The 26507-nt window shown below is 38.9% G+C and overlaps 1 protein-coding gene and 1 long non-coding RNA gene across 18 annotated transcripts in view; one reads left to right on the forward strand and one right to left on the reverse strand.

The window, feature by feature from the left end:
• The window catches only part of LOC144309644 (outer dynein arm-docking complex subunit 2-like), a 266940-nt gene that overhangs the window by 160334 nt on the left and 80099 nt on the right, over nt 1-26507 (forward strand). For 15 of the 16 annotated variants that reach the window (XR_013375578.1, XM_077890722.1, XM_077890721.1 and 12 more), the window contains 2 exons: nt 5478-5666; nt 6937-7158. Coding sequence is in view for 14 of the 16 variants with exons in the window: in XM_077890722.1 (XP_077746848.1) it covers nt 5478-5666; nt 6937-7158 (411 nt within the window). In the remaining 2 variants the exon portion in view is untranslated. Of the gene's footprint in view, nt 1-5477; nt 5667-6936; nt 7159-26507 lie in introns of those variants that run through there. The other variant, XM_077890731.1, reaches the window with a different exon arrangement.
• The window catches only part of LOC144309646 (uncharacterized), a 186096-nt gene that overhangs the window by 60728 nt on the left and 98861 nt on the right, over nt 1-26507 (reverse strand). The gene's annotated exons all lie outside the window — the stretch shown is intronic.

Below are 26507 nucleotides of genomic sequence, written 5' to 3' on the forward strand. Positions count from 1 at the left end.
GTTTATTTAAAGATATTACCTATTATGTATATTCATTTTTGCATTCCTTCTAGTTTTTTTTGTTTTTGTTTTTGCATTCCTTCTAGTTTACTCTTCATTTTCAAAATGACTTTTTCTTTCATTTCTAATCCTTTGCAGATAGGTTACACCTGCCTTTAAGATTGGTTTTTTACTAATCACCTAATTCATGAGCTTTGATAATTCTAATTGGTATTTTTTCATTGCTTCTGTGATTTTCTTTCAGCTCATTCTTTTTCTTATATTAACTCCATATGGAATTGACTGTAATCTTTTTGTTTTGCTCAGTTTTAAGTGAAATGAGTTTTCATGGTGTTTTAGGAGGGAAGTGTGGACCAGAGTTGTTTTTCTAATTTCATGCTTCTCAAGATCTCACTCCTCTTATTTTCCAAGTGATGGAGAGGAGACTCAGGCTCCTTTGCTTCCCCTCACCCCTTTTTACCTGGACTGTATCATTCCTTCATCCCATTATCCCTGTCTTCCTGTTTGGATGCAACTCCCAGTAGTTCTTCCTTAGTACAGGACTTTAACCACTACTTTCAATTGTTGGTATTATGGATTCACAGAACTCAGACCACAGAATGCTACAGCACTGTCAGACCTGGAGACATGTTGGTCTTATCTATTAATCAGAGCCCAGAAAGTCCATTGGGGCTGCTCCTGAGCTTTCCAGAGCTTTCCAGTGAGACCTGGTGGCAGCCTGGACTCCCTGGTTCTAGGGCCTTCACAAGTCCTTCTGCCTTCTCTCTGTAGATTTCTGGTTTCTTACAGCATGTAGTTTTGGTAGTTTGTCCCAATCTGTGTATTCTTGGGGATCTTTGAAGATACCTTGTCATCTAGAGTTTCTGTATTTTTGTTTTGCTGCCACTAATTTCTCTGTTTCTTTAGGAAGATTAAAAAACTATGCCACCATCATCTTCCTGATAATCCTCTAGTCTTTCTAGAGAAAAAGAATTGTTCTATAACTTCATAATTGACAAGTAAATTAGCTTATTGATACACATAATGTCACTTGAAGTTTTGGGGCTACACTTTTGAAGTTCCCTGAAATTCTGAGAGCCATTGTTTTTGCTTTTGAGTTTACATGTACATCTGGACCAAGTATGTGGTTAGGATTATGAATTTATTTCATCCAGACCACGTGTGTGGTAGGGGTTTACATAACAGCAGTATTGTTGAGTGGCTTTGGAGTCAAGCAGACATGGATTCAGACACACTGTGCCATTTATCATCTCACTTTCCACATACTAATTCACTTCTCTAAGGTTTTCCTTAGAAGTAGTACTACAACAACTACTACTACTACTACTACTAAGTGCTTCAAAGGGGAAATTTGGATTAAATTATGTAGTGTATTTGACTGAAGGTTAGTAAATTAACACTTTAATCTTTCAATGTGGTTGCATCCTAGTGCATAGAAGTGAGAAGGTGGCAATGTAGAATACAATTCAAAGTATAGTCATTTCTTTTGTCTTATATAAAAGGCTTTCTTATAGAATTTTAGGGAAAATGGCAAATATTTTCAAAATAATTTTATTAATACATCAGAATGTGAACATATGTCCTAGCAGAAATTGTATTTAAGTGTGGTACTGGGAACAAGGCCAGTAATACTGCTCACACACTTCCCACAGCAATCAGGAGAGGCAACATGATGTGGAAAAGATACTTTCCACTTACACCTGGGGAGGACCTGACTGGGGTCCTTCCTTCACCAATAACTAGAAGTTCAGTTTGGTTTATGTCCTCAGTGAAAGCTTCCTTATGTAGCTATGAGTTTGCAAATTAATTCAATGGGGTTTCTAGAAACTGGCAGAGAAACCTTCACAGAAATTGGGCCTAGAGCAATAAACAAGACAGAAGGAGCCCCTGTCCTCCTGGAACTTATGTTCTAGGTCAAAGGCAAATAAGCCACTACTGCAGAAAATAGTAAGTGCTCTAATATAGAAGAACCAGGTATTATACTAAGAGCAGCTTAACCCAGACTCAAAGTTCAGGAAAGCTCCCTGAAGAGAATGATACCTTAGTCAGCAGCTGAGACCACATGGAAAGTTCCAAGCTAGTCAGAAAATAGACAAAAAAGCCATACACGGGATCCCTGGGTGGCACAGCGGTTTGGCGCCTGCCTTTGGCCCAGGGCACGATCCTGGAGACCCGGGATCGAATCCCACGTCGGGCTCCCGGTGCATGGAGCCTGCTTCTCCCTGTGCCTGTGTCTCTGCCCCCCTCTCTCTCTGTGACTATCATAAATAAATAAAAAAAAATTTAAAAAAAAAGCCATACACAAAGACAGAGACATGCACATAGCATGTTTGAGGACAATAACTTGAAGGTCCTGCACAAGCAGTATTTTCAATACTGACTGAAGTTTAGAATCACAGGAGAGATTTCTAAAATTAAAAAAAAATTATAGGCCCCACCCCAGACTTAATGAACCCCATTCTCAGAAAATGAGTGTCAGGATTCTGATTATTAATTATTGGCATTAGGTACTGGCTTAGGGCTTGCATGGGGCGGGGCGTGTTGAAAAGGGAAATCAAGGCAGAGAAGGTGAGACAGGGAAGCCAGGGGCACACATGCCACAAGGATTTTATCCTTACAGAAGAATTTGGGGGATATGGGGATGGGATGTTCAGGTTTATGATTATAAATTTCACCAAGATAACTAGAACATGGCCCCTTGAGGGATACAGTCTAGTTTATGAAATCTAAACATCTTTGAAATCTAAAATGGAAATAATTTCTCCCTCTGCCTCTCTCTCTCTGTGTGTGTGTGTGAGTGTCATAAATAAATAAAAAATTTTTTTAAAAAAAGGGATCCCTAGGTGGCACAGTGGTTTGGCGCCTGCCTTTGGCCCAGGGCGCGATCCTGGAGACCCAGGATCAAATCCCACGTCGGGCTCCCGGTGCATGGAGCCTGCTTCTCCCTCTGCCTATGTCTCTGCCTCTCTCTCTCTCTCTCTGTGACTATCATAAATAAATAAAAAATTTAAGAAAGAAAAAGAAAAAAATAAAAATAAATAAAATGGAAATAATATCTACTTTCCATGGTTATTACAAAGTTTAACAGATAATTTATGCAAAGTTTCCAATATGTAATTGGCCCTCCAAAAGTATTCATTTCTGTTACCTGAGAAAGCCATGGAGCCAAATAATTGGTCATCACACAGGCACTGCCATGCATCAGGGGAGGTGAAGATTTCCATGCAACTATCTGTTTTCAGGCTCCTCTGACAAATTCTTTTCCTGTCCATTCTCTAGGCTCTGGTACAGAGAGCCCTCATCCCTCACCCCCCACCTCTCACACACATTATCTCAGTTACAGACTTCATGCTGACGCCTTCCCAATCTACAACTCCAGCCTGGTTTTCTTCCCTGAGCTCCAAACACCAGTATATCCAGCTGACTTCTGATGTCTCCACATAAATGTCTCATAGGCACTTCATTCAAATCAGGCCACTAATATCAAGTACCATCCTTTCTCACCTCTAGAAAACAAAACAATACCCTGCCTTCCCAACATTAACGCAATTAGGTAAAGCTAGGAGCAGGGAAATCATTATTGAGTCCCTGGTCCTTATCTTCACCAGTCAACACTCACAAACCCACACTCCTTCCTCCAGAGCTAGATCATCACCTGCATCCAAACTGCCACTACCTCTTACCTGAACCTAGTGAAGTGAAATAGCCTGAGTTTCCAGCACCAGGCTTTGCCCTAACCTCAACTCTGTAATCCAGAGAGGTCTACTGTGAAACAAAATTGATAAAATCCTCTTCCCCACTCCCCACCCTCCCACCAACACACACTCAAACCTTTTGAGTGGCTTTCTTGCACCTTTAAAATGAACTCCATGTTCTCTACCAAAGCTCACAATAAAGACCCTTCAAGATCTTAGTAAGTTTATGCTCTATTTTGCACTTTAAAAAAAAGGCACCTCCTCTCACTCTGTTTCATGATGATTCCTCCACCCTGAATCCCTTTCACACTGGTTAACTCCTCATCTTTTAGACTTAGTTAATAAACATCCTTTTGGTGGCAGTCCTTGAATCTTTCCCCTTAGTGCTATTCATTATAATTATTCCTTTTTTTTTTATTTGCTTATTTTAGAGAGAATTGGGGGAAGGGGCAGAGGGAGAGAAACTTCAAGACTACCCACTGAACACAAAGCCCCACACAGGGCTCTCTCTTTCAGGACCCTGAGATCATGATGTGAGCCAAAACCAAGAGTTGGTTGTGTTGTTGTTGTTGTTGTTTTTAAGATTTTATTTATTTATATATGAGAGACCAGAGAGAGGGAGAGAGAGGCAGAGACACAGGCAGAGGGAGAAGCAGGCTCCATGCAGAGAGCCCGACATGGGACTCGATCCCGGGTCAGTCTCCAGGATCACACCCTAGGCTGAAGGCAGCACAACCGCTGAGCCACCCGGGCTGCCCAAGAGTTGGTTGTTTAACAGACTGAGCCACCTAGGTGTCTCCATTATACTTCTTAATGTCCCTACTCCCCACTGGATTGCAAGTAATACAATGGCAAAAAGGTATACACAGTTAATCTATATTCTTCACAAATTCAGTTTGGGAATTTTTGCTTACTTGCTAAAATGTTTGTAACCCTCAAATCAATATTTAGAACACTTCTGTGGTCATTCTTGGACATACACAGAGAGGTGAAAAATTTGAGTCACCTAAAATGCATATTCTCAGCTGGGGTTGAACAAGATGACACTCTGCCTTCTTGTCTTAGCTCTCATACTATTTATTAATAAGCATCCATTTTGTAGTCTACTCAATGGCACATTTTTCATATCTTTGTTGGTTTTGTTGGTGATTTCACTTTTTGTCATGGCTGCCATTGTAGTACCCCCTCAGTGCTCTCTGGTCTTCCTAAGCATCAGAAGGCTGTGATGTGCCTTAGGGAAAAAATTTGTGTGTTAGATAAGCTTCCCTCTGGCATGACTTACAGTGTAGTGTCTACAAATTCAACATTAATGAATTAACAATTTATGAAACAAGAAATCTTTAAGCAGAAACACACATAAAACAAGGTTATATACTGATCAGTTGACAAAATTATGACCAGAAGTGTGTAGGAAGCTAATGCTGCATTTCCCCTAGAAACAATGGTTCAATATTTACGAATTCAATTTTTGTGATGTCTTTATAAAATACAGCTACTGCAAATAATAAGACTCCACTGTATTTTACTAACTTCTATATCCCCAGTAGTTAGCATGGTAACTCACATAGTAGTTGTTCAATTAATATTTGTTGAAACTGAATTGTGTGTGTAATTATACATATACTTACATACATAGAAATATGTATAATAAGGAAATAAACTGAATTTGTTTTTTATGCCAAAAGTGTACCTCACAGCCTTATCATTACTTTCTACTTTTTAAAAAACTATTAATCATAAGATTATTTTTGGTAACATCTTTTGTTTTTAATTGTTCTCTAGGATGCTGGAGAAATGGTTCGTTGCTTTGTTGGTGGTTTGGAACTTATTGTCAATTTACTGAAATCAGATAATAAAGAAGTTTTGGCAAGTGTATGTGCTGCTATTACCAACATTGCAAAAGATCAAGAAAATTTAGCTGCTATTACAGATCTTGGAGTTGTCCCTTTATTGTCCAAACTAGCAAATACAGTAAGTAACAACATCCTTTTATATTCAATGTGTATTGTCATAAAATATCATGGAATAATAAAAAAAAATAAGCTTAAAGTCCAGAGACCTGGATTCAAGCTTAATATCCATCACCTATGAAGTATGAGATTTTGAGTCACCTCATTTAATTTCTCTGAGACTAATCAATGCAAAAGTGTATTCAAACTGTGTAATTTTATGTGCAAGATCCTTATAAAATAGAGGCTGTTTTTTATTTATTACTGGGAAGTAAAGTGGTAGCAAACATAAATGTTATTGTAGAAGTATTAGCTATCATCTTCTATCCCCACCATCATTATCATTATCTTTAAGATAATTGTTCATGCCAACTTAAGAAGATAAATGCTCCTCCCCAGGCTTAAAAGCTTGGATCAATGGCATTCTTGGGCTGGAAGACTCTGGCAACCACTGTATTATTTATTCAGGGCTGTGCCAGATAGAATAAGCAGCCTTGGGAGATAATGACTTCACCATGACCAGAAGTATTTGAGCATAGCTTGGGCTACCTCTTGGCAGGAAAATCTCAGAGCAAAAATTCCATCACTGGAAGGATGCTTGGTTTAGAAGACTTTTTAGGGCCAGCCTAACACTGAGTTCCAAATTCACTTAAGGACATCAAGTTGTTGCCTCAATAAGGAGAAAAATATAATAAACAGAAAACTATATCCTGTTTAGTTATATTATACCTGTAGGAGTAAGTATACATAGAAGAAGAATATAGTCTGGATAAAGGATAGAGAAAGAAATGTGGCAGACTGAAACATGTCATTGTTTGCTGCATTGTCTTCTCCCTCTTGGGGACCAAGGTGTATTACTGATGTAGAAGTATTCCTAGGGTAAAGGTATAAAGTTAATCACCTATCCCAGTAAAGTGAAATGCCCCCCGTAAGAATGCCCAATATTCTTTAACTATTTTTTTAACTAAAGCACTTGCTCAAAAGGAAATAAATCCTTGAGCAAATAATAAATGCCAGACACTTGATCACTTTTGAGTGTATTGACTACATTCAGTAGTCAGCAAAAAGAAATTTAAAAAAATTTAAAGCCATAAAAAGAAAACTCAGGATTGAACCTTGGCCCATGGGGGACCAGGAGAATACTAATTTCCTTCAAGACACCATCTGACCAGCCTGCTAGCCTTTTTCCCTTGACTCATTGGCATTTTATTGGGTAATAAACATCTAGCACAGAAACATGACCTCACAGGTCCATTGCAATACATATACCACAATTCATTTCCTTTGTGCAGAATAATGATAAACTGAGGCGTCATCTAGCAGAAGCTATTTCACGTTGCTGTATGTGGGGCAGAAATAGAGTGGCCTTTGGCGAGTACAAAGCAGTGGCTCCATTAGTGCGTTATCTGAAATCAAATGATGCCAACGTACATCGAGCAACAGCTCAAGCCTTGTACCAGCTCTCAGAAGATGCAGATAACTGCATCACCATTCACGAGAATGGTGCGGTAAAGGTATGATTGACTGTAAAGGTATGGTTGACTTTATGGTTTAGTCCAAATTAGGTAGATGGAGGCTGAAAAGAAACTTACATAACAATAAAGTTTCACTGATGAGGGGTATTTGGACACACAAAACTGCCTACTTGTTGGGTCGTGGCTGCAGTTGAGCTATGTGTTAGCATGGTTTATGCTGCAGAAAAGTTGGAGATCGAATTTTTCTTAAAGAATTAAAACATACTTAGTTAAATAATTGCTCTGTAGTTTGAATTGATTTTAAAAATGTACAGTGCATAAATAATCACTGGCATTCATAATTCTACTTAATATATTATTTACTTAGCACTTAAATAACAAAATAGAGGCATGAACTCAACAGCAAAGGAGCTGACTGAAACAACAACTAGACTACAACCTGACAGTCTTAACTGTAATAGCAAAGGACCAATTTAAAGACATATTTTCTCTAACAAAAAAATCTGTGCATCAAATTTTCTTTGCCTTTAGTCAATACACAGGTAGGAGAGTTTCTGCACATAGACCTTTATATATCTATACATTCTGGTCTTGAACAAGACTTGCCCAACCTAACATGCTGTCAGTATAGCCTTAAAAAAATTAAACTGTAAAAATTAAGTAGCATAATACAGTGTCTGAAATATAACATATGCGGAGACAACTGCCAGTTTAAAAAGAGAATTTCTAGGCTACTCAAAGTTTTAAAATTTATTAAGGTTTATGGTTTAATTGACATACATGCCAGCTGCACATGCAATTCTGAATCATTTCTTCTAAGGCAAGCCAATGGATAACCCAAAAATCACTTAGGAATTGTATTCTGCTATGTAAAGTGATGAAACTCTGTTCACCCACCCATAGCTTATATGTGCTAGAAAAAGAAGGCAATAAAAATTATTAGAGGGAGGGGACAGGAAAGAGAAAAGCCAAGAAAGAAAACAAGGGTTTTTTAGCCCTAGACCCTTTCTTTCCTCCTCATCTCAAGGTCTCTTGAGGGCCTCTCCATCTTGCCTATTTGCCTTCCTAACTACCTGTTATTTCTACCAGAGAATAACTGTAAAGAACAGGATATTGTTTTTTGTAAGTTACTCTGTCATGATATAGAGGCAGCCCTAATCCTAAGCTCTCCCTCTTGGGACTGTGGAGGCAGCATATGGACCCATGTCTCCTTTCTGTTGTTTTGTTTTGTTTTGTTTTTAGAGAGAGCGTACGCATGAGAGGGGATGGGGGGCAGAGGGAGAGAGAGAGAGAGAGAGTCTTAACCCGGCTCAACACTCAGCGCAGAGCCCCATTCAGGGCTCAGTTTCACAACCCTGAGATCATGACCTGAGCCCAAGTCAAGGAGGACACATAACCAACTGAGCCACCCAGGCACCCCTCTCTGGTTTTCTTTAAGGAGGAAATAAATGTGGATGTGGTGAGTGAGTATCAGTAGAATAAACTGGGCTTGGTGTAGTGGTTGGGTATGAGGACTAAGGAAAGGGTTGAGTCAAAAATGACTCCAGATTTGGAGCTAGGTGAAGAGGAAGATTCTATCACCCAAGATCATGCAAGAAAATATTTGGCATATTTGTTTGGTTAACAGTACCTGCTGTGAGTGTCACAATGTGTAACTGCTAACATTTTTTACTCCAAATCCATATAAACATTATCCACTATTTTGGCAAATCCCCAGTTGTTTTCATTCCTAATTGCTACTGTGCCTTTCTAGTCAAAATCTTATAGTGTTATTTCCCAGTCCTACATACATTCCCATTACAGCTGCCCAGGAGCAAGGTTGACAATTACCAGACTCATCCTGTCACCTGGTTCATGAGTAATTTATCCTAGAGTTAGTTCCTTCATCTTACCTTTTCCTTAACAACAGCAGCTGATGTTACACAACCTATCTGTCTCATGCCAACCGATGTTTATTCCATAATAACAGTGAGCAGGCTTGAGGGTCTGGAATAGATTGGTTTCAGTTTCTACTGTGTTCGATTTAAATGGTCAGTTTGAATTTCTGGTCTAGTGCAGTGCTGTCCAGTACAAATGTAAAGTAAGCCAAATATGTAACATTAAACTTTCTAGGGGGTAGAATTTCAGAAAAGATAAACAGAGGTGAAATTAGTTTTAGTGACATATTTTATTTAACCTATTATATCCAAAATATTTTTACTTCTACATTTAATCAATACTATTTCACACATGCACACACATATATATGGGTGTATGTGTATATGTATATAGTATTTCTGTTGCATACTGGCGGTACACCTCCATTGGGACTAGCCATGTTTCAGGTTCTCACCAGTGGCTAGTGGCTTGCTTTCTTTCTTTTTTTTTTTTCCCCAAAGATTTTATTTATTTATTCATGAGAGACAGAGAGAGAGAGAGAGAGAAAGGCAGAGACACAGGCAGAGGGAGAAGTAGGCTCCATGCAGGGAGCCCGATGTGGGACTCGATCCCGGGACTCCAGGATCACGCCCTGGGCTGAAGGCAGGCGCTAAACCGCTGAGCCACCCAGGGATCCCCAGCTAGTGGCTTTCTTATTGGACAGCACAAGTCTAGAGGCAGGAGAGGGGAAGATCAGGAAGTATCAGTGAGAGGTAAAAAGTCACGAACAAGGGTAGATAAGTTGTTTTTGGCAGAGAGTTTAGAGAAGCCTGGGAAATGTCTATATTTGCATTCACGGAGCATGTAGGCTAGGAAGAAGAGCTGTCAAAGTAACCTTGGGAAGTTAACAGGTTACCTAGGAGTTCTAGAAGCCAGAGGAAGAGGGAGTTTCCAAAGGTTTTGTGTTTAAAAACTGCGAAGTGATCAATAAGGATTTCCTGACTCAATTATGTTGAAAAATAATCCTGGGGTTAGAGCCTTTCCAGATAAGAAGTTCTGTACAAACTAAGAAATCGCCTGCCCTGGTAAATGCGACATGAGAGGAATAATGCACTCTTTATCCTCTTTATGATTTTACACAGATCTCTTCTCAAAAGTATCAGTACAGGGACTTGCATTATTATAAAACCTGGTGAACATGCATGCAGATCTGTTGGCAACTCTATTGAAAGCATAAGTCTAGGAGATATAACAGTTACTGCTAATCATAACAAAACCGTACATAAGAAAGTAATACAAGGAGGAAAAGAAGTTGCAGGAAAAACTGAGCAAGACAAGCCCTTTCCTAAGACAGAAAAAGTGATCAGATAGAAAGATGATGAGCACCTATAAACAGCATTAAGCTCCCTTCCCCATGGTGACTGGATTTGTTTTGCAAATGTCTATACCAGGCAAGTGAAAGCTACATTAGAGCCTATCACTTTTCTAGAAGGCAGGAAATTGAAGAGATTGCAGAAAATACAACCAGAAGTGGGTCCAGCAGAGAGTAGAAGGAACAGTTCACATTGGGTGGACCTGCAAGGGCCATCTTGGCAGCCTCCCAGACTAAGGTGGCATTCCAGAGAGTGGAGAAGATGAACCCAGAAGCAAACACACCCTCTAGTCCTTGAAGCCTGGCACCAAAACAAAAAATATCACTAATACTTTTGAGTCAAGGAAATGGACTTTAGAGGCTGAGATCACCCAAGAACTCTCAGTGCCTCTCTGTAGTCCACATAGTTAATGCTTGATAGAACTATAATCTTTTCTGCTGATGAAAACTCTTTCTGTAATTGTATGGGTCTTGTGCACTTTCCTCACATTCCAGATATTCCCTGGAGTGCTGGGGATGGTCTATTGGTGATATGCTATTGAATTACTTAGCACTTTTAGGTATCAGTAACTATGTGATGATACCAAAGATAGAGTCATATACAGACTTGTTTCTACTTTATTTTTTTTAAGATTTTATTTATTTATTTGAGAGGGAGAAGAGAGATAATGAAAGAGATGGCAAGAGAGAGCATGAGCAGGGGGAGAAAGAGAAGCAGGCTCTCACTGAGCAGGGAGCCCAACATGAAGCTCGATCCCAGGACCCTGGGATGATGACCTGAGCTGAAGGCAAATGCTTAACGGACTGAGCCACCCAGGCACCCCCAGATTTCTTTCTGATTGACTCGTTATTTGCATTTATCCTTTATTTTTTTTTTATTATTTATTTATGATAGTCACACACACACAGAGAGAGAGAGAGAGAGAGGCAGAGACACAGGCAGAGGGAGAAGCAGGCTCCATGCCCCGGGAGCCCGATGTGGGATTCGATCCCGGGTCTCCAGGATCGCGCCCTGGGCCAAAGGCAGGCGCCAAACCGCTGCGCCACCCAGGGATCCCCTGCATTTATCCTTTAAAGTGAGAAAGAGGGGCACCTGGGTGGGTCAGCCGGTTGAGCATCTGCCTTCAGCTCAGGGCATGATCCCAGATCTGGGGATCAAGTCCCACATCAGTCTCCCTGCAAGGAGCCTGCTTCTCCCTCTTCTTATGTCTCTGCCACTCTGTCTCTGTCTCTCATGAATAAATAAATAAAATTTTTAAAAAATAAAGTGAGAAAGAAATGTATGATTACTTAAGGATTCCGTGAGTTCGATTAACTCTAATATCTTACATACACAAATGTTTTCCTTATTTCATTTCTAACTTAAAATACGTAATAACTTTATAATTGACATGCACATATCAAGAGTGTCAGTGTAATAAATTGTGAGGTATAGACACATACCCACAAAGCCAGGATCAGATCAGGATAATGATCCCCTCCCCAAAGTAGATGAAGTCTAATTTAACTTGTGGTTTCGTTGTTGTTTTTTTTTTATGGACTGTGCTTTTGGTGTTATGTCTAGGAAATATTTGCCTAACACATAGTCACAAAGATCTCCCACGTTTTCTTTTGGAAGTTCTATAACTTTTGGTTTTACATTTAAGTCTGTAAATCATTTTGAGTAAATTTTTGTTTACCATCCTAGGAATGAATTGCAGTTCATTTGGGGGGCATATGAGTATCCTTTGTTGAAATAGTGCCCTTTCCCTGCTGAATTTCTTTTGCAATCTTGAAAAAAAATAGTTGAATATATGTTTTGTTACATTGTTCTGTCTATATTTATACCAATACCATATTGTCTTAATTACTGTAGCTTTGTAATAAGCCTTAAAGTTAGGTGGTGTCAGTTTTCCTACCTTTTTCTTTTTTTAAGTTACTTTGACTATTCTAGCTTTTTACATTTCCATATAAATTTTTAATCAGTTTGTTAATTTTTACAGGAAATGCTTTCTGAGATTTTGTTTGGGATGGGCAATGAATCTATACATCTTTTGGGGGGAAATTGACATCTTAACATTATTGTCATCTACTCATAAAGAAGAAATATCTCTCCATTATTTACATGTTTATTTTTCAGCAATATTATGTGATTTTCTTCACATAGGTTTTTTACATCTTTTGTTAGATTTACTCCTATATAAATGTTTTTGATGCTACTTTAAATGTAATTTTAAGATTTTCAATTTTTGATTGTTCATTGTTATATAGAAATTTAATTGATCTTGTGTGTTATTAATCTTATATCCTGCAACCTTGCTAAATTCATTTATTAGATCTAGTAGGCTTTTGTAGATTCCAGCAGATTTTCTACATAGACCAGGAGTCAGCAACCATTTTCTCTGAAGGACCAAATAGTAAATATTTTAGGCTTTATGGACCACATTAAGTCTCTGTTACAGATTCTTCTTTTATTGTTGTTGTTATTACTGATTATAACTGTACAAAAAACATTCTTCATTCTTTAAGCCGTACAAAAACAGATTGTCAATTGCCGCATAAATAATCATGTCATCTACAAATAAAGACTTCTCTTTCTTCTTTTCTAACCTGGATGCCTTTTATTTCTAACCTGGATGCCTCTTTTACTGATTGCATGGGCCAGTCATTCCTATGCAATACTGGGAATAAAACAATAAGAGCAGATATCCCAGTCTTATTCCTGATCTTGGAGGGAATACATTGTTTCACCGTTCAGTTTACTGTTGGCTGTAGGTTTTTGTTAGGTGACTTTTTTTAAGTCTCTATTCCCAGCAAGGAGCCCAATGTGGGGTTTGAACTCACAATACCCCAAGATCAAGACCTGAGCTGAAATCAAGAGTTGGGCCCTTAACCACCAGTGCCACCCAGGTACCCCTGTTAGGTGACTTTTATCAGGTTGAGTAAGTTCCCTTCTATAACTACTTCGATGAAAATTTTTTTTATCAGGAAAAGATACTGGATATTGTTAAATGCTTTTTACTGTGTCTATTGAGATTATATTATGGCTTTTCTTTTAGAGTTTGTTATTATGGAGAATCACATTGATTTGGTTTTTAAATGTTAAACCAACCCAGCATTCTTGGGATGGACCCACGTAGCTACAGTGTGTTATCCTTTTTCTACACTGTTGAACATAATTTGCTAAAATGTTGCTTAGAGTTTTGCATCTGTGTTCATGAGGGATGTTGGTTTGTAGTATTTTTTTCTTGTAATGTCTCTGTTTTGCTATCACAGTAATGCTTCCGTAAATGAGTTGGAAATTGTTCCTCCTTAAGTTTTCTGGGAGAATTTTATAGCGCAGATATATCTCCCTTAATAATATATATATATTGTTCAAATATTATACATCTTTCTTACATTTCTATCTCATCAGTTCTTTTCTTCATGCATTTTAGAGCTCTCTTATTAGCTACATGAGTATTTAGGAATAGTATGTCTTCTTGAGACCCCTTTATATGTATGAAATCACCTTGATGCCTTGTCATATTCTTTGCTTTGAAATCTGCCTTTTCTCCTGCTTTCTTTTGGTTGGAATTAGTATGCTAAATTCTGTAGTCCTTTCTAAACTTTTACCCCATTTGTGTATTTTAATTTATTCACTATTTGTAGGCAGCATGTAGTAGGGGCTTGCTTTTTTTTTTTTTTTTTTTAATTCAAATCACAACCTCTGCCTTTGTGGGCAGGTTATAGAGTGTCTACACTATTTGCATTTAATGTGCTGTTGACCGGGTTGGCTTTAAATGTCATTTTATTTGTTCCCTTTTTTTCCCATTTATTCATTGTTGTCTTCTTGGCTTAACTGAATATTTGCTTAGCATTCCATTTTATCCTTTTTGTTTTTATTATTTATTTATCATTTAGTTTTTATGATTATTGTTAGTTTAGTGGCTGCTTTGGAGTTTACAGTATACATATATAATTTAGCACAGGGTACCTTCAAGTTTTATTACACACAGAAACATGTAGTTTAAGAATTATCCAACACTATGCTTCCATTTTTGTCCTCCTGGCTTATGTGCTATTGTCATGCATTTGGCTCCTATATATATTATAAACTCCACATTGTTCTTCCTTTTGGCTGTAAATAATCAAATATCACTTTCAGAACTTTAAATAAATAGGAAAAAGTGCTATTTATTCCTTTCTATAGATGCAGATTCCATCTGGTATCATTTTCTTTCTGCCCAAAGGACTTTTAACATTTCTTGGTATAGCCCTGTTGATAAATTCTTTTATCTTTCATACTTCTGAAAAAGACTTTATTTTGTCTTTGTGTTTGAAAAATGTTTTTGGGGAGGAGGGGCAAGACGGCGGAAGAGTAGGGTCCCCAAATCACCTGTCCCCACCAAATTACTTAGATAACCTTCAAATCACCTGAAAATCTACGAATTCGGTCTGAGATTTAAAGAGAGAACAGCTGGAATGCTACAGTGAGAAGAGTTCGCGCTTCTACCAAGGTAGGAAGACGGGGAAAAAGAAGTAAAGAAACAAAAGGCCTCCAAGGGGGAGGGGCCCCGCGAGGAGCCGGGCTGAGGCCAGGGCGAGTGTCCCCAGGACAGGAGAGCCCCGTCCCGGAGGAGCAGGAGCGGCACCGACCTTCCCGGGCAGAAAGGGGCTCGCGGGGAGTTGGAGCAGGACCCAGGAGGGCGGGGGTGCCCTCGGGCTCCCGGGGACACTAACAGACACCTGCGCCCCGGGAGAGTGCGCCGAGCTCCCTAAGGGCTGCAGCGCGCACGGCAGGACCCGGAGCAGCTCGGAGGGGCTCAGGGGCGGCTCCACGGAGGGGGCTGTGGGGCGGGAGCAGCTCGAGGGGCTCGGGCGGCGGCTCCAGCAGAGGAAGAGGCTCCGTGCGGAGGGGGCTGCGCGGCTCCAAACTAGAAGTCCTAACGACGAGGGTTAACGAGGTGGAAGAACAAATGAGTGACATAGAAGACAAGTTGATGGCAAAGAGGGAAACTGAGGAAAAAAGACAAACAATTAAAAGACCATGAAGATAGATTAAGGGAAATAAACGACAGCCTGAGGAAGAAGAACCTACGTTTAATTGGGGTTCCCAAGGGTGCCGGACAGAGGCCCAGAATATGTATTTGAACAAATTCTAGCTGAAAACTTTCCTCATCTGGGAAGGGAAACAGGCATTCAGATCCAGGAAATAGAGAGATCCCCCTAAAATCAATAAAAACCGTTCAACACCTCGACATTTAATAGTGAAGCTTGCAAATTCCAAAGATAAAGAGAAGATCCTTAAAGCAGCAAGAGACAAGAAATCCCTGACTTTTATGGGGAGGAGTATTAGGGTAACAGCTGACCTCTCCACAGAGACCTGGCAGGCCAGAAAGGGCTGGCAGGATATATTCAAGGTCCTAAATGAGAAGAACATGCAACCAAGAATACTTTATCCAGCAAGGCTCTCATTCAAAATGGAAGGAGAGATAAACAGCTTCCAAGACAGGCAGGAACTGAAAGAATATGTGACCTCCAAACCAGCTCTGCAAGAAATTTTAAGGGGGACTCTTAAAATTCCCCTTTAAGAAGAAGTTCAGTGGAACAATCCACAAAAACAAGGACTGAATAGATATCACGGTGACACTAAACTCATACCTTTCAATAGTAACTCTGAACGTGAACGGGCTTAATGACCCCATCAAAAGGCGCAGGGTTTGAGACTGGATAAAAAAGCAGGACCCATCTATTTGCTGTCTACAAGAGACTCATTTTAGACAGAAGGACACCTACAGCCAAAAAATAAAAGGTTGGAGAACCATTTACCATTCAAATGGTCCTCAAAAGAAAGCAGGGGTAGCCATCCATATATCAGATAAACTAAAATTTACCCCGAAGACTGTAGTGAGAGATGAAGAGGGACACTATATCATACTTAAAGGATCCATCCAACAAGAGGACTCAACAATCCTCAATATAAATGCCCCAAATGTAGGAGCTGCCAAATATATCAATCAATTAATAACCAAAGTGAAGAAATATTTAGATAATAATACACTTATACTTGGTGACTTCAATCTAACTCTTTCTATACTCGATAGGTCTTCTAAGCACAATATCTCCAAAGAAACGAGAGCTTTAAATGATACACTGGACCAGATGGATTTCACAGATATTTACAGAACTTTACATCCAAACTCAACTGAATACACATTCTTCTCAAGTGCACATGGAACTTTCTCCAGAATAGACCACATACTGGGTCACAAATCGGGTCTGAACCGATACCAAAAGATTGGGATCGTCCCCTGCATATTCTCAGACCATAATGCCTTGAAATTAGAACTAAATCACAACAAGAAGTTTGGAAGGACCTTAAACATGTGGAGGTTAAGGACCATCCTGCTAAAAGATGAAAGGGTCAACCAGGAAATTAAGGAAGAATTAAAAAGATTCATGGAAACTAATGAGAATGAAGATACAACCATTCAAAATCTTTGGGATGCAGCAAAAGCAGTCCTAAGGGGGAAATACATCGCAATACAAGCATCCATTCAAAAACTGAAAAGAACTCAAATACAAAAGCTAACCTTACACATAAAGGAGTTAGAGAAAAAACAGCAAATAGATCCTACACCCAGCAAAAGAAGAGAGTTAATAAAGATTCGAGCAGAACTCAACGAAATCGAGACCAGAATAATTGTGGAAAAGATCAACAAAACCAGGAGTTGGTTCTTTGAAAGAATTAATAAGATAGATAAATCATTAGCCAGCCTTATTAAAAAGGAGAGAGAAAAAAGAAGAAGAGAGAGAAGACTCAAATTAATAAAATCATGAATGAGAAAGGAGAGATCACTACCAACACCAAGGAAATACAAAAGATTTTAAAAACATATTATGAACAGCTATACGCCAATAAATTAGGCAATCTAGAAAAAATGGACACATTCCTGGAAAGCCACAAACTACCAAAACTGGAACAGGAAGAAATAGAAAACCTGAACAGGCCAATAACCAGGGAGGAAATTGAAGCAGTCATCAAAAACCTCCCAAGACATAAAAGTCCAGGGCCAGATGGCTTCCCAGGGGAATTCTATCAAAAGTTAAAGAAGAAACCATACCTATTCTACTAAAGCTGTTTGGAAAAATAGAAAGAGATGAAGTACTTCCAAATTCGTTCTGTGAGGCCAGCATCACCTTCATTCCAAAACCAAAGACCCCACCACATAGGAGAATTACAGACCAATATCCCTGATGAACATGGATGCAAAAATTCTCAACAAGATACTAGCCAATAGGATCCAACAGTACATTAAGAAAATTATTCACCATGACCAAGTAGGATTTATCCCCGGGACACAAGGCTGGTTCAACACTCGTAAAACAATCAATGTGATTCATCATATCAGCAAGAGAAAAACCAAGAACCATATGATCCTCTCATTAGATGCAGAGAAAGCATTTGACAAAATACAGCATCCATTCCTGATCAAAACTCTCCAGAGTGTAGGGATAGAGGGAACATTCCTCAACATCTTAAAAGCCATCTATGAAAAGCCCACAGCAAATATCATTCTCAATGGGGAAGCACTGGGAGTCTTTCCCCTAAGATGAGGAACAAGACAGGGATGTCCACTCTCACCACTGCTATTCAACATAGTACTGTAAGTCTTAGCCTCAGCAATCAGACAACAAAAAGACATTAAAGGCATTCGAATTGGCAAAGAAGAAGTCAAACTCTCCCTCTTCGCCGATGACATGATACTCTACACAGAAAACCCAAAAGCCTCCACCCCAAGATTGCTAGAACTCCTACAGCAATTTGGTAGCGTGGCAGGATACAAAATCAATGCCCAGAAATCAGTGGCATTTCTATACACTAACAATGAGACTGAAGAAAGAGAAATTAAGGAGTCAATCCCATTTACAATAGCACCCAAAAGCATAAGATACCTAGGAATAAACCTAACCAAAGAGGTGAAGGATCTATACCCTAAAAACTATAGAACGCTTCTGAAAGAAATTGAGGAAGACACAAAGAGATGGAAAAATATTCCATGCTCATGGATTGGCAGAATTAATATTGTGAAAATGTCAATGTTACCCAGGACAATATACACGTTTAATGCAATCCCTATCAAAATACCATGGACTTTCTTCAGAGAGTTAGAACAAATTATTTTAAGATTTGTGTGGAATCAGAAGAGACCCCGAATAGCCAGGGGAATTTTAAAAAAGAAAACTATAGCTGGGGGCATCACAATGCCAGATTTCAGGTTGTACTACAAAGCTGTGGTCATCAAGACAGTGTGGTACTGGCACAAAAACAGACACATAGATCAATGGAACAGAATAGAGAACCCAGAAGTGAACCTTGAACTTTATGGTCAACTAATATTTGAGAAAGGAGGAAAGACTATCCATTGGAAGAAAGACAGTCTCTTCAATAAATGGTGCTGAGAAAATTGGACATCCACATGTAGAAGAATGAAACTAGACCACTAACTTGCACCAGACACAAAGATAAACTCAAAATGGATGAAAGATCTAAATGTGAGACAAGATTCCATCAAAATCCTAGAGGAGAACACAGGCAACACCCTTTTTGAACTTGGCCACAGTAACTTCTTGCAAGATACATCCACCACGAAGGCAAGAGAAACAAAAGCAGAAATGAACTATTGGGACTTCATCAAGATAAGAAGCTTTTGCACAACAAAGGATACAGTCAACAAAACTAAAAGACAACCTACAGAATGGGAGAAGATATTTGCAAATGACGTATCAGATAAAGGGCTAGTTTCCAAGATCTATAAAGAACTTATTAAACTCAACACCAAAGAAACAATCCAGTCATGAAATGGGCAAAAGACATGAAGAGAAATCTCACAGAGGAAGACCTAGACATGGCCAACACGCACATGAGAAAATGCTCTGCATCACTTGCCATCAGGGAAATACAAATCAAAACCACAATGAGATACCACCTCCCACCAGTGAGAATGGGGTAAATTAACAAGGCAGGAAACCACAAACTTTGGAGAGGATGTGGAGAAAAGGGAACCCTCTTGCACTGTTGGTGGAATGTGAACTGGAGCAACCACTCTGGAAAACTGTGTGGAGGTTCCTCAAAGAGTTAAAAATAGACCTGCCCTACGACCCAGCAATTGCACTGCTGGGATTTACCCTAAAGATACAGATGCAATGAAACGCCGGGACACCTGCACCCCGATGTTTCTAGCAGCAATGTCCACAATAGCCAAACTGTGGAAGGAGCCTCAGTGTCCATCAAAAGATGAATGGATAAAGAAGATGTGGTCTATGTATACAATGGAATATTACTCAGCCATTAGAAATGACAAATACCCACCGTTTGCTTCAACGTGGATGGAACTGGAGGGTATTATGCGGAGTGAAGTAAGTCAGTCGGAGAAGGACAAACATTATATGGTCTCATTCATTTGGGGAATATAAATAATAGTGAAAGGGAATGGAAGGGAAGGGAGAAGAAATGGGTAGGAAATATCAGAAAGGGAGACAGAACGTGAAGACTGCTAACTCTGGGAAATGAACTAGGGGTGGTGGAAGGGGAGGAGGGCGGGGGGTGGGGGTGAATGGGTGATGGGCACTGAGGGGGGCATTTGACGGGATGAGCACTGGGTGTTATTCTGTATGTTGGTAAATTGAACACCAATAAAAATTAAATTTATTAAAAAAAAAGAAGAATAATGTTTTTGGTAGGCATATAATTTTACAAAGACTTTTTTTTCCTTCAATAAGCATGTTTCTTCATTTTATTCATACCTGTGTCATTTCTGAGAAGAAACCTGTCATGCTCATGTTTGTTTACTTGTATGTCTTTTTTTTTGTTGTACTGCTTTTAAGATTTTTTCATTTTCGCTGATTTTGAGCAATTTGATTATGATGTGCCTTGGTATTGTTTTCTTTATGTTTCTTATGCTTGGGCTTTGTTGAACTTCTTAGATGTATAGGCTTATAGTTTTCATCAAATTTAGAGCCATTATTTCTTCAAATACTTTTCTTTGTCCTCTTCCTTTTCTACTGTCCTTTGGAAACTCCATTTTCACCCATAATTGGCTACTTGACATTTTCCCACAGCTCCCTGTGGCTCTGTTAATTTTTTATTTTTTGTCTTTTTTCCTCTCTGTGTTTCAATTTGGAATGTTTCTATTTCTGTGCCTTCAAGTTCAAAAAATCTTTTTTTAATAATGTTTAATTTACCTTTATTTCCATTCATGCGTTTTATATCTCAGATAGTATAATAGCATCTCTTAAGATTAGATTTGGGTCTTGCTGTATCTTTCACGTCTCTCCTTAATATACTGAGTCTTTTTTCTAGCTCCTATGAAATCCAGTTCTAGTAACAGTTCTAGTGTCATTTCTGGTTTACTTTCAACTGGTTAATTTTTTTCCCTTTTCATGGGTCATGTCAGGCGCTGACGGTGGGGTAGGAGGGATTTTTTTAATTAAGTTTTTAATTTTATTTTCAGAATAGTTAACATACAGTATAGTATTAGTTTCAGGTGTACAGTATTCAACAGTTACATAGAACACCTGGTGCTCATCAGACAAGTACCCTCCTCAATCCCCATCACCAATTTGCACCCCTCCCGTCTCCCTTCTGGTAACCATCAGTTTGCCCTCCATAGTGAAGAGTCTGCTTCTTGGAAGACACAGAATTTTAATGTGTTGAGTTGATCGTTTCTATAAATATTCTTGAGTTTTTTTCCTAGGATGTGGTTGTATTACTTAGAAACAATTTGATCTTTTCAGTTCCATGCTTTTTTTTTTTCTTTTCTTTTTTTTTTTTTTTTTAAGATTTCATTTATTTATTTGACAGAGAACACAAGTAGGGGGAGTAGCAGGCAGGGCCAGAGGGAAAATCAGGCTCCTAGATGAGTAGAGTGCCTGACTTGGGACTCCATCTCAGGACCCTGAGATTATGACCTGAGCTGAAGGCAGATGCTTAACTGACTGAGCCACCCAGGCATCCCTCAGTTCTATGCTTTGTTGTCACAATTAGATTATGGCTAATTCTTACCCACTACTGAGATAAGAGCCTTCTGGTTACTCTACCTGAAACCCATAGATTATTAAGGCTTTCATGCTGAGTAGTGAGATCAGGCACTATTTGACCCGTAAGAGCTTCAAGATTGTTGTCTGGGTAAGTACTTTCTGCACACACAAGTGCTGATCAGTTCTGTGCTAAAGCTTCATGGGCATCTACTACACATCTCCAGAGTTCTGTGCTCAGAATGTTCTCTCCCCTCCAGTAATCTTCCCTGAAGACTCCAGTCATCACAGCTTTCCAACCTTCCAAGTTTGGCCTCCCAGCTCGGAGAGGCTGCTGTGCTTTGTTCGGGTTCTCTTTCCCTGCACTCCAGCTCTCTCCAGGCAGGAGCTGGGTCAGTGGTTGGGCTTACCTCTTGAGTTTACCTTTTCTCAGAGATGATTGTCCTTTTTTGCCTGATATCCAGTGTCTTAAAAGCCATTGCTTTATATATTTTACTATTTTTAAGTTTTTTTAGACAGGAAGATAAATCCAGTCCCTATTAGCCTATCTTGCATGAAGCAGAATTCCTATTTCCTTTTTATCCTTTCTTTATATAATAAATTCATGGAAAGTGAGAGCTGGGAGACGTAAGTTACCTGTTTAAATACACATTTTGCAGATGAGGAATGTAAGGCCCAGATCAGTGAAGTACCGAAAACCACACTGTCAACACATGGCATAACATCATAAATGATTGTGATGTCTCGTTTAGGGCTGTTTCCACAGATGAGGGAATTTCAAACTGTGTCTCGTGGACTGTTAGGGTCCCCCTGGGAGAGATCGGGGCCCAGTCCTCAGGGCAAGGTGGAAGCCAATGCTTGATGTGGGGGGCAGTCACCTACTTTAATTAGAGCAGCTAGTTTTTCCATTTTACATATTAGGATTATGCATGAGATCTTGTTTTAAAACAGCTTTTTGTTGCTTTAGAAAAAATTGAAAATTACTGCACTAGGGCCATGCTGCCCTTTAATTGTTGTTTATGAAACCCAGTAGGAGCTCTTTTTCATATTTATTTAGCACTCTGCTTTGACAGAAAGATTTACAAAATAAGAATCAAGAATTTTAATCTTAATTCTTTGCATTTTTATAAGTGTAGTGCATCTAAAAATCTGATACAAGAATGACTCTTTGAAGCCACTTTTTGTTTGTGTTTTTAAATTTTCCTTGGACAGCTCTAGGAAATGCTTTTACGCTTGATGTGATTCAGTGGTCTTCTACAATATCCAGGGAGCCCTTGGAAAAATCAAATGTGTCTCAGACAGTCTGAGCTAATAGGACACTTGTCTCCTTCATCCATACTAGCTCTGCTTCACTCTAATGAATCCATCTTACTTCTTTTATGTCTCCACTACCACATTCCCAGCAGAATAAATTTCCCTCCCCTTCCTGAAGGCTAAAGGTGAGAAAAGATGAAAAACAGAGCTGCATGTAAGTAGAGCAAAAGAGATAGTGATAAAAGTAATATCATTTTCATTTTATTTGGCTTCCTGTGTGCCATTCACACATACCCTTTTATTTAGTCTTCTCCATTTTCCAGTGATATGGGAATTATCTTTATTTTGTAGGTAAAGAAACTGAGTTACATAATGATTAGGCGACTTGCCCTGAATCACCCAGGTCATAAGGAAAGGACCCAAGAAATCTGGTTCTGCAGTCTGTTCTCTTAACGGCCACTGCAGGGTAAAGCAGTGTGTGGGTGTGGACGCTGCTGTGTAAGGCTGTGTTTGAAAGACTAAGCCTGGTTGAGAAACTGCTTTATGAGACAGAGCAGCTGTCTCAGAAGGCACAAGGGGGAATAGGACTTGACAGAGAACATACTTGTTTTATGGAGGAATGGTGCCGTCCTCCTGCATCCCAAATGCTCTGTTTCTTTCCTTGGTTTTCAGGATTTTCTAGTCTTGCTTGCTGTCTTTGCAGCTTTATGCTAATTAAGCATTATTACTAGTAAGAGTTATGGTATATGTAGTTAAAACCATATGATTTTGTGATTTTTTTAAAGTTATTTCTATTACGTAGACTTTAAGAAGGGTAGCTATATTTTCCAAATATTAGTATTAGTTAATACTAATGACATTTTATGTCATATATGTTTGTATGCATAAGTATATACCCATATATGTATATATTTGCATTTTAATTTATTTTATTTTTTTAATTTTGTTTATTTATTCATGAGAGACACAGAGAGAGAGAGAGAGAGGCAGAGACACAGGCAAAGGGAGAAGCAGGCTCCATGCAGGGAGCCCCACGTGGGACTTGATCCCAGGTCTCCAGGATCAGGCCCTGGGCTGAAAGCGGTGCTAAACCACCGAGCTACCCGGGCTGCCCTATATTTGCATTTTTAGAATTAAGATAATTGAAACTAGAAAACTGGAATACATCAGCTTTGGGTTTAATTTAAATCTTTTACACTAATCTACGTCAATTTTCTATACCTACCACTTACATGAGCTCTATTCCAAATGTCTAAGATCTTTGTAACTAGTCACCTTTCATGTATCTTATTTTTACTTTTAAAAACATCCCCCCGGGTGTCCCTGGGCGGCTCAGAGGTTTGGCGCCTGCCTCCGGCCCAGGGCGTGATCCTGGAGTCCCGGGATCCAGATCCGCGTCGGGCTCCCTGCATGGAGCCTGCTTCTCCCTCTGCTTGTGTCTCTGTCTGTCTCTCTCTTTCTCTGTGTCTCTCATGAATGGATGAATAAAATCTTAAAAAAACAAAAAAACAAAAAAACACGTCCCCCACTACCAAGGGATGACTTCTAGGTACCTTAAATGCCATTAATTATTATGCAGTAAAAAGAAAAATCCCTAATGAAAGAAATCAAATTAAAAATCTAAGTTCATACTGGATACCTGCAATAAAAAGGTCATGCCTCTTAGCACATCTTGAATAATAGCGTCCATTCTTAGCCTTATAACTTCTTACGAGTCAGCGCTTTCATCTCTCCTTACACAATACTCTTTAAGTATTATGGAACATTCCCAACAGTTACTCCTGGGCCACGTTCATGTACTGTGGTGCATTGCCACAGTGTTTCTCAAAGGGTGGTCTATAGTCCACCTGTCTAGAGCAATATGGAGTTTGAAAAAAAAAAAAAAAGACTGCTGGGCCATACCCTAAATGGACTGACTGAGAGTCTCTATGAATAAGACCTGAAAACTGTATTTCAATAGCTCCTAAGGTAACTGAGAAGCACACAAAAGTTTAAGAACCCTTGATCCACAGGAGTTTCAGTGGCAAGAGAAGCAGACTATCATTTATATTCATTGGTCCATGACGCTAAATGCAAGGGAAATAAAAATCAGCCTTCTCAAAGAAAAAAGTTAAAGAATGCTTGAGGATGAGTAAGCCATTACATGGAAAACTAATCCCCTCAACAAATACAACTGTGTATGTAGAATGCTCCAGTGTATGATGTCATGCTGAACAGGATGAGTGTGGCTCTGGCCCATGAGAGATTGGGATAGGCATATAGTTATAGAATTGCACTTTGCTGTATTCCTGCAAGCATGAAGACAATCTCCCTAGGGCACTTGATTTGCTCCTCATCAAAGAAAAGAAAACAAGGAGAACTTTCTGCTAATGCTATAAAAATATATCTATAAGTTCCTAAAACTGAGAGAAGACAAATTGACGTGTTGACCAGTTTAAAATACTCTCCTAAAATAGGAAGACCTGACCCAGTATGCCGGACCCCTGGCCAAGCCAACTAATGGTATTGCCTCCAAAAGTTTATCAAAATATATGTTATATGTTTGTCTTCTAAAACACTGCTTCCTAACCTTTCCCCTGTCAGCAGAAAAGTATGGGATATTTGTATGGCACCCTGGAATAAATGGACAAAGTTGCGGTGGCTTGGATGCAACTGGTCTGGGGCTTTTTCTTGCTCTTGGTCTCTCCCAACAGTCCAATGGCTAAGGACTTGCTATTCGAAGTGTGGTGCCAGACAGGAAGCAACAGGAGCACCAAGGTGCATATTAGAAGTTCAGAATCTCAGACTCTACCTCAGACCTACTGGATCAGAATCTGCATTTTAAGTAGATTCCCAGATGGTTAATATTCATAGTAAAGCTTGAGAAGCACTGGATAAGGAGTACACTTAAACTTAGAAAAAGGAATTAAATGTTGCTAAAGTATTCCTTCCATGATTGCCTTTATTAATTATCCGAATTTGATATGGTTTTAATATTTTCTATAAAGTTGATTTGGATGGACCCTAAAGGTATGTTACATGTATAAATGTGATTTAATTGTTATAAGTGTGCTGAATGCATAAAACTGTTTTATATACATTGCTAAAATTTCTGATTTGGGACATGTGGTCACTATAACTTTTCTAACACTATTTAAGTATTTCATATTATTATCCGAAACCACATGCTAGACGAGAAAATTTCATAAGTCTTCTACTTTCTTCAGTAGAAAGCAACTTTATTTGCCCTTATATTGTTGACTTCATATTTCATGGGGACACTCTTCTGATATCCTAGATTCTGATGAATTAGTCCACATTCAGACTATTTGTTGTTTAAATTAATTTATTAAGTTTGAATGCCAAATTTTATAGTTGTCTCTTAGGTAACTGTGGTATGTAGAGATATTCTTCATCAGTCAATTGCTTTTCTACTCAGTTATACTGGGCAGCCATTGCAGCATCCATCATAATTGTATTCAAATTTTGTATATTTACACAGATTACTGGAATGATGTGTAAATTATTATTGATTCAGCTCTCTTTCCTAACCCTTAGGGTATCTGTGTACAGATTTGTGTGCAAGCAGGATGTTTCTGTTAAGATTTAATATTCCATAATAAGTGACTTCAGCCTCTTACTTTTTAAATTGTGACACCAGTTTCTAATTTATTTTAGATACTAGTTTCTCATCTATTCTAGAGAATATATAACACATTATGTATAATTGCAGACATTTACATTGTTTACAAATTATAGAGTACTTCTTCAACATTCTGAGAAACTTACAAATGGATAACTTGAACATAATGCTTTTTAAATAATCTTCTACATACTAAGTGAGAATAAATTAGGCCTATTACAAATAGTGCTGCTATGAGCATTCTTGACATGATTTTTGGTGGACCTATGCACTGACTGATAATTG

Source organism: Canis aureus, unplaced genomic scaffold (assembly GCF_053574225.1).
Source record: "Canis aureus isolate CA01 unplaced genomic scaffold, VMU_Caureus_v.1.0 ptg000132l_RagTag, whole genome shotgun sequence".
Lineage (NCBI taxonomy): Eukaryota > Metazoa > Chordata > Mammalia > Carnivora > Canidae > Canis > Canis aureus.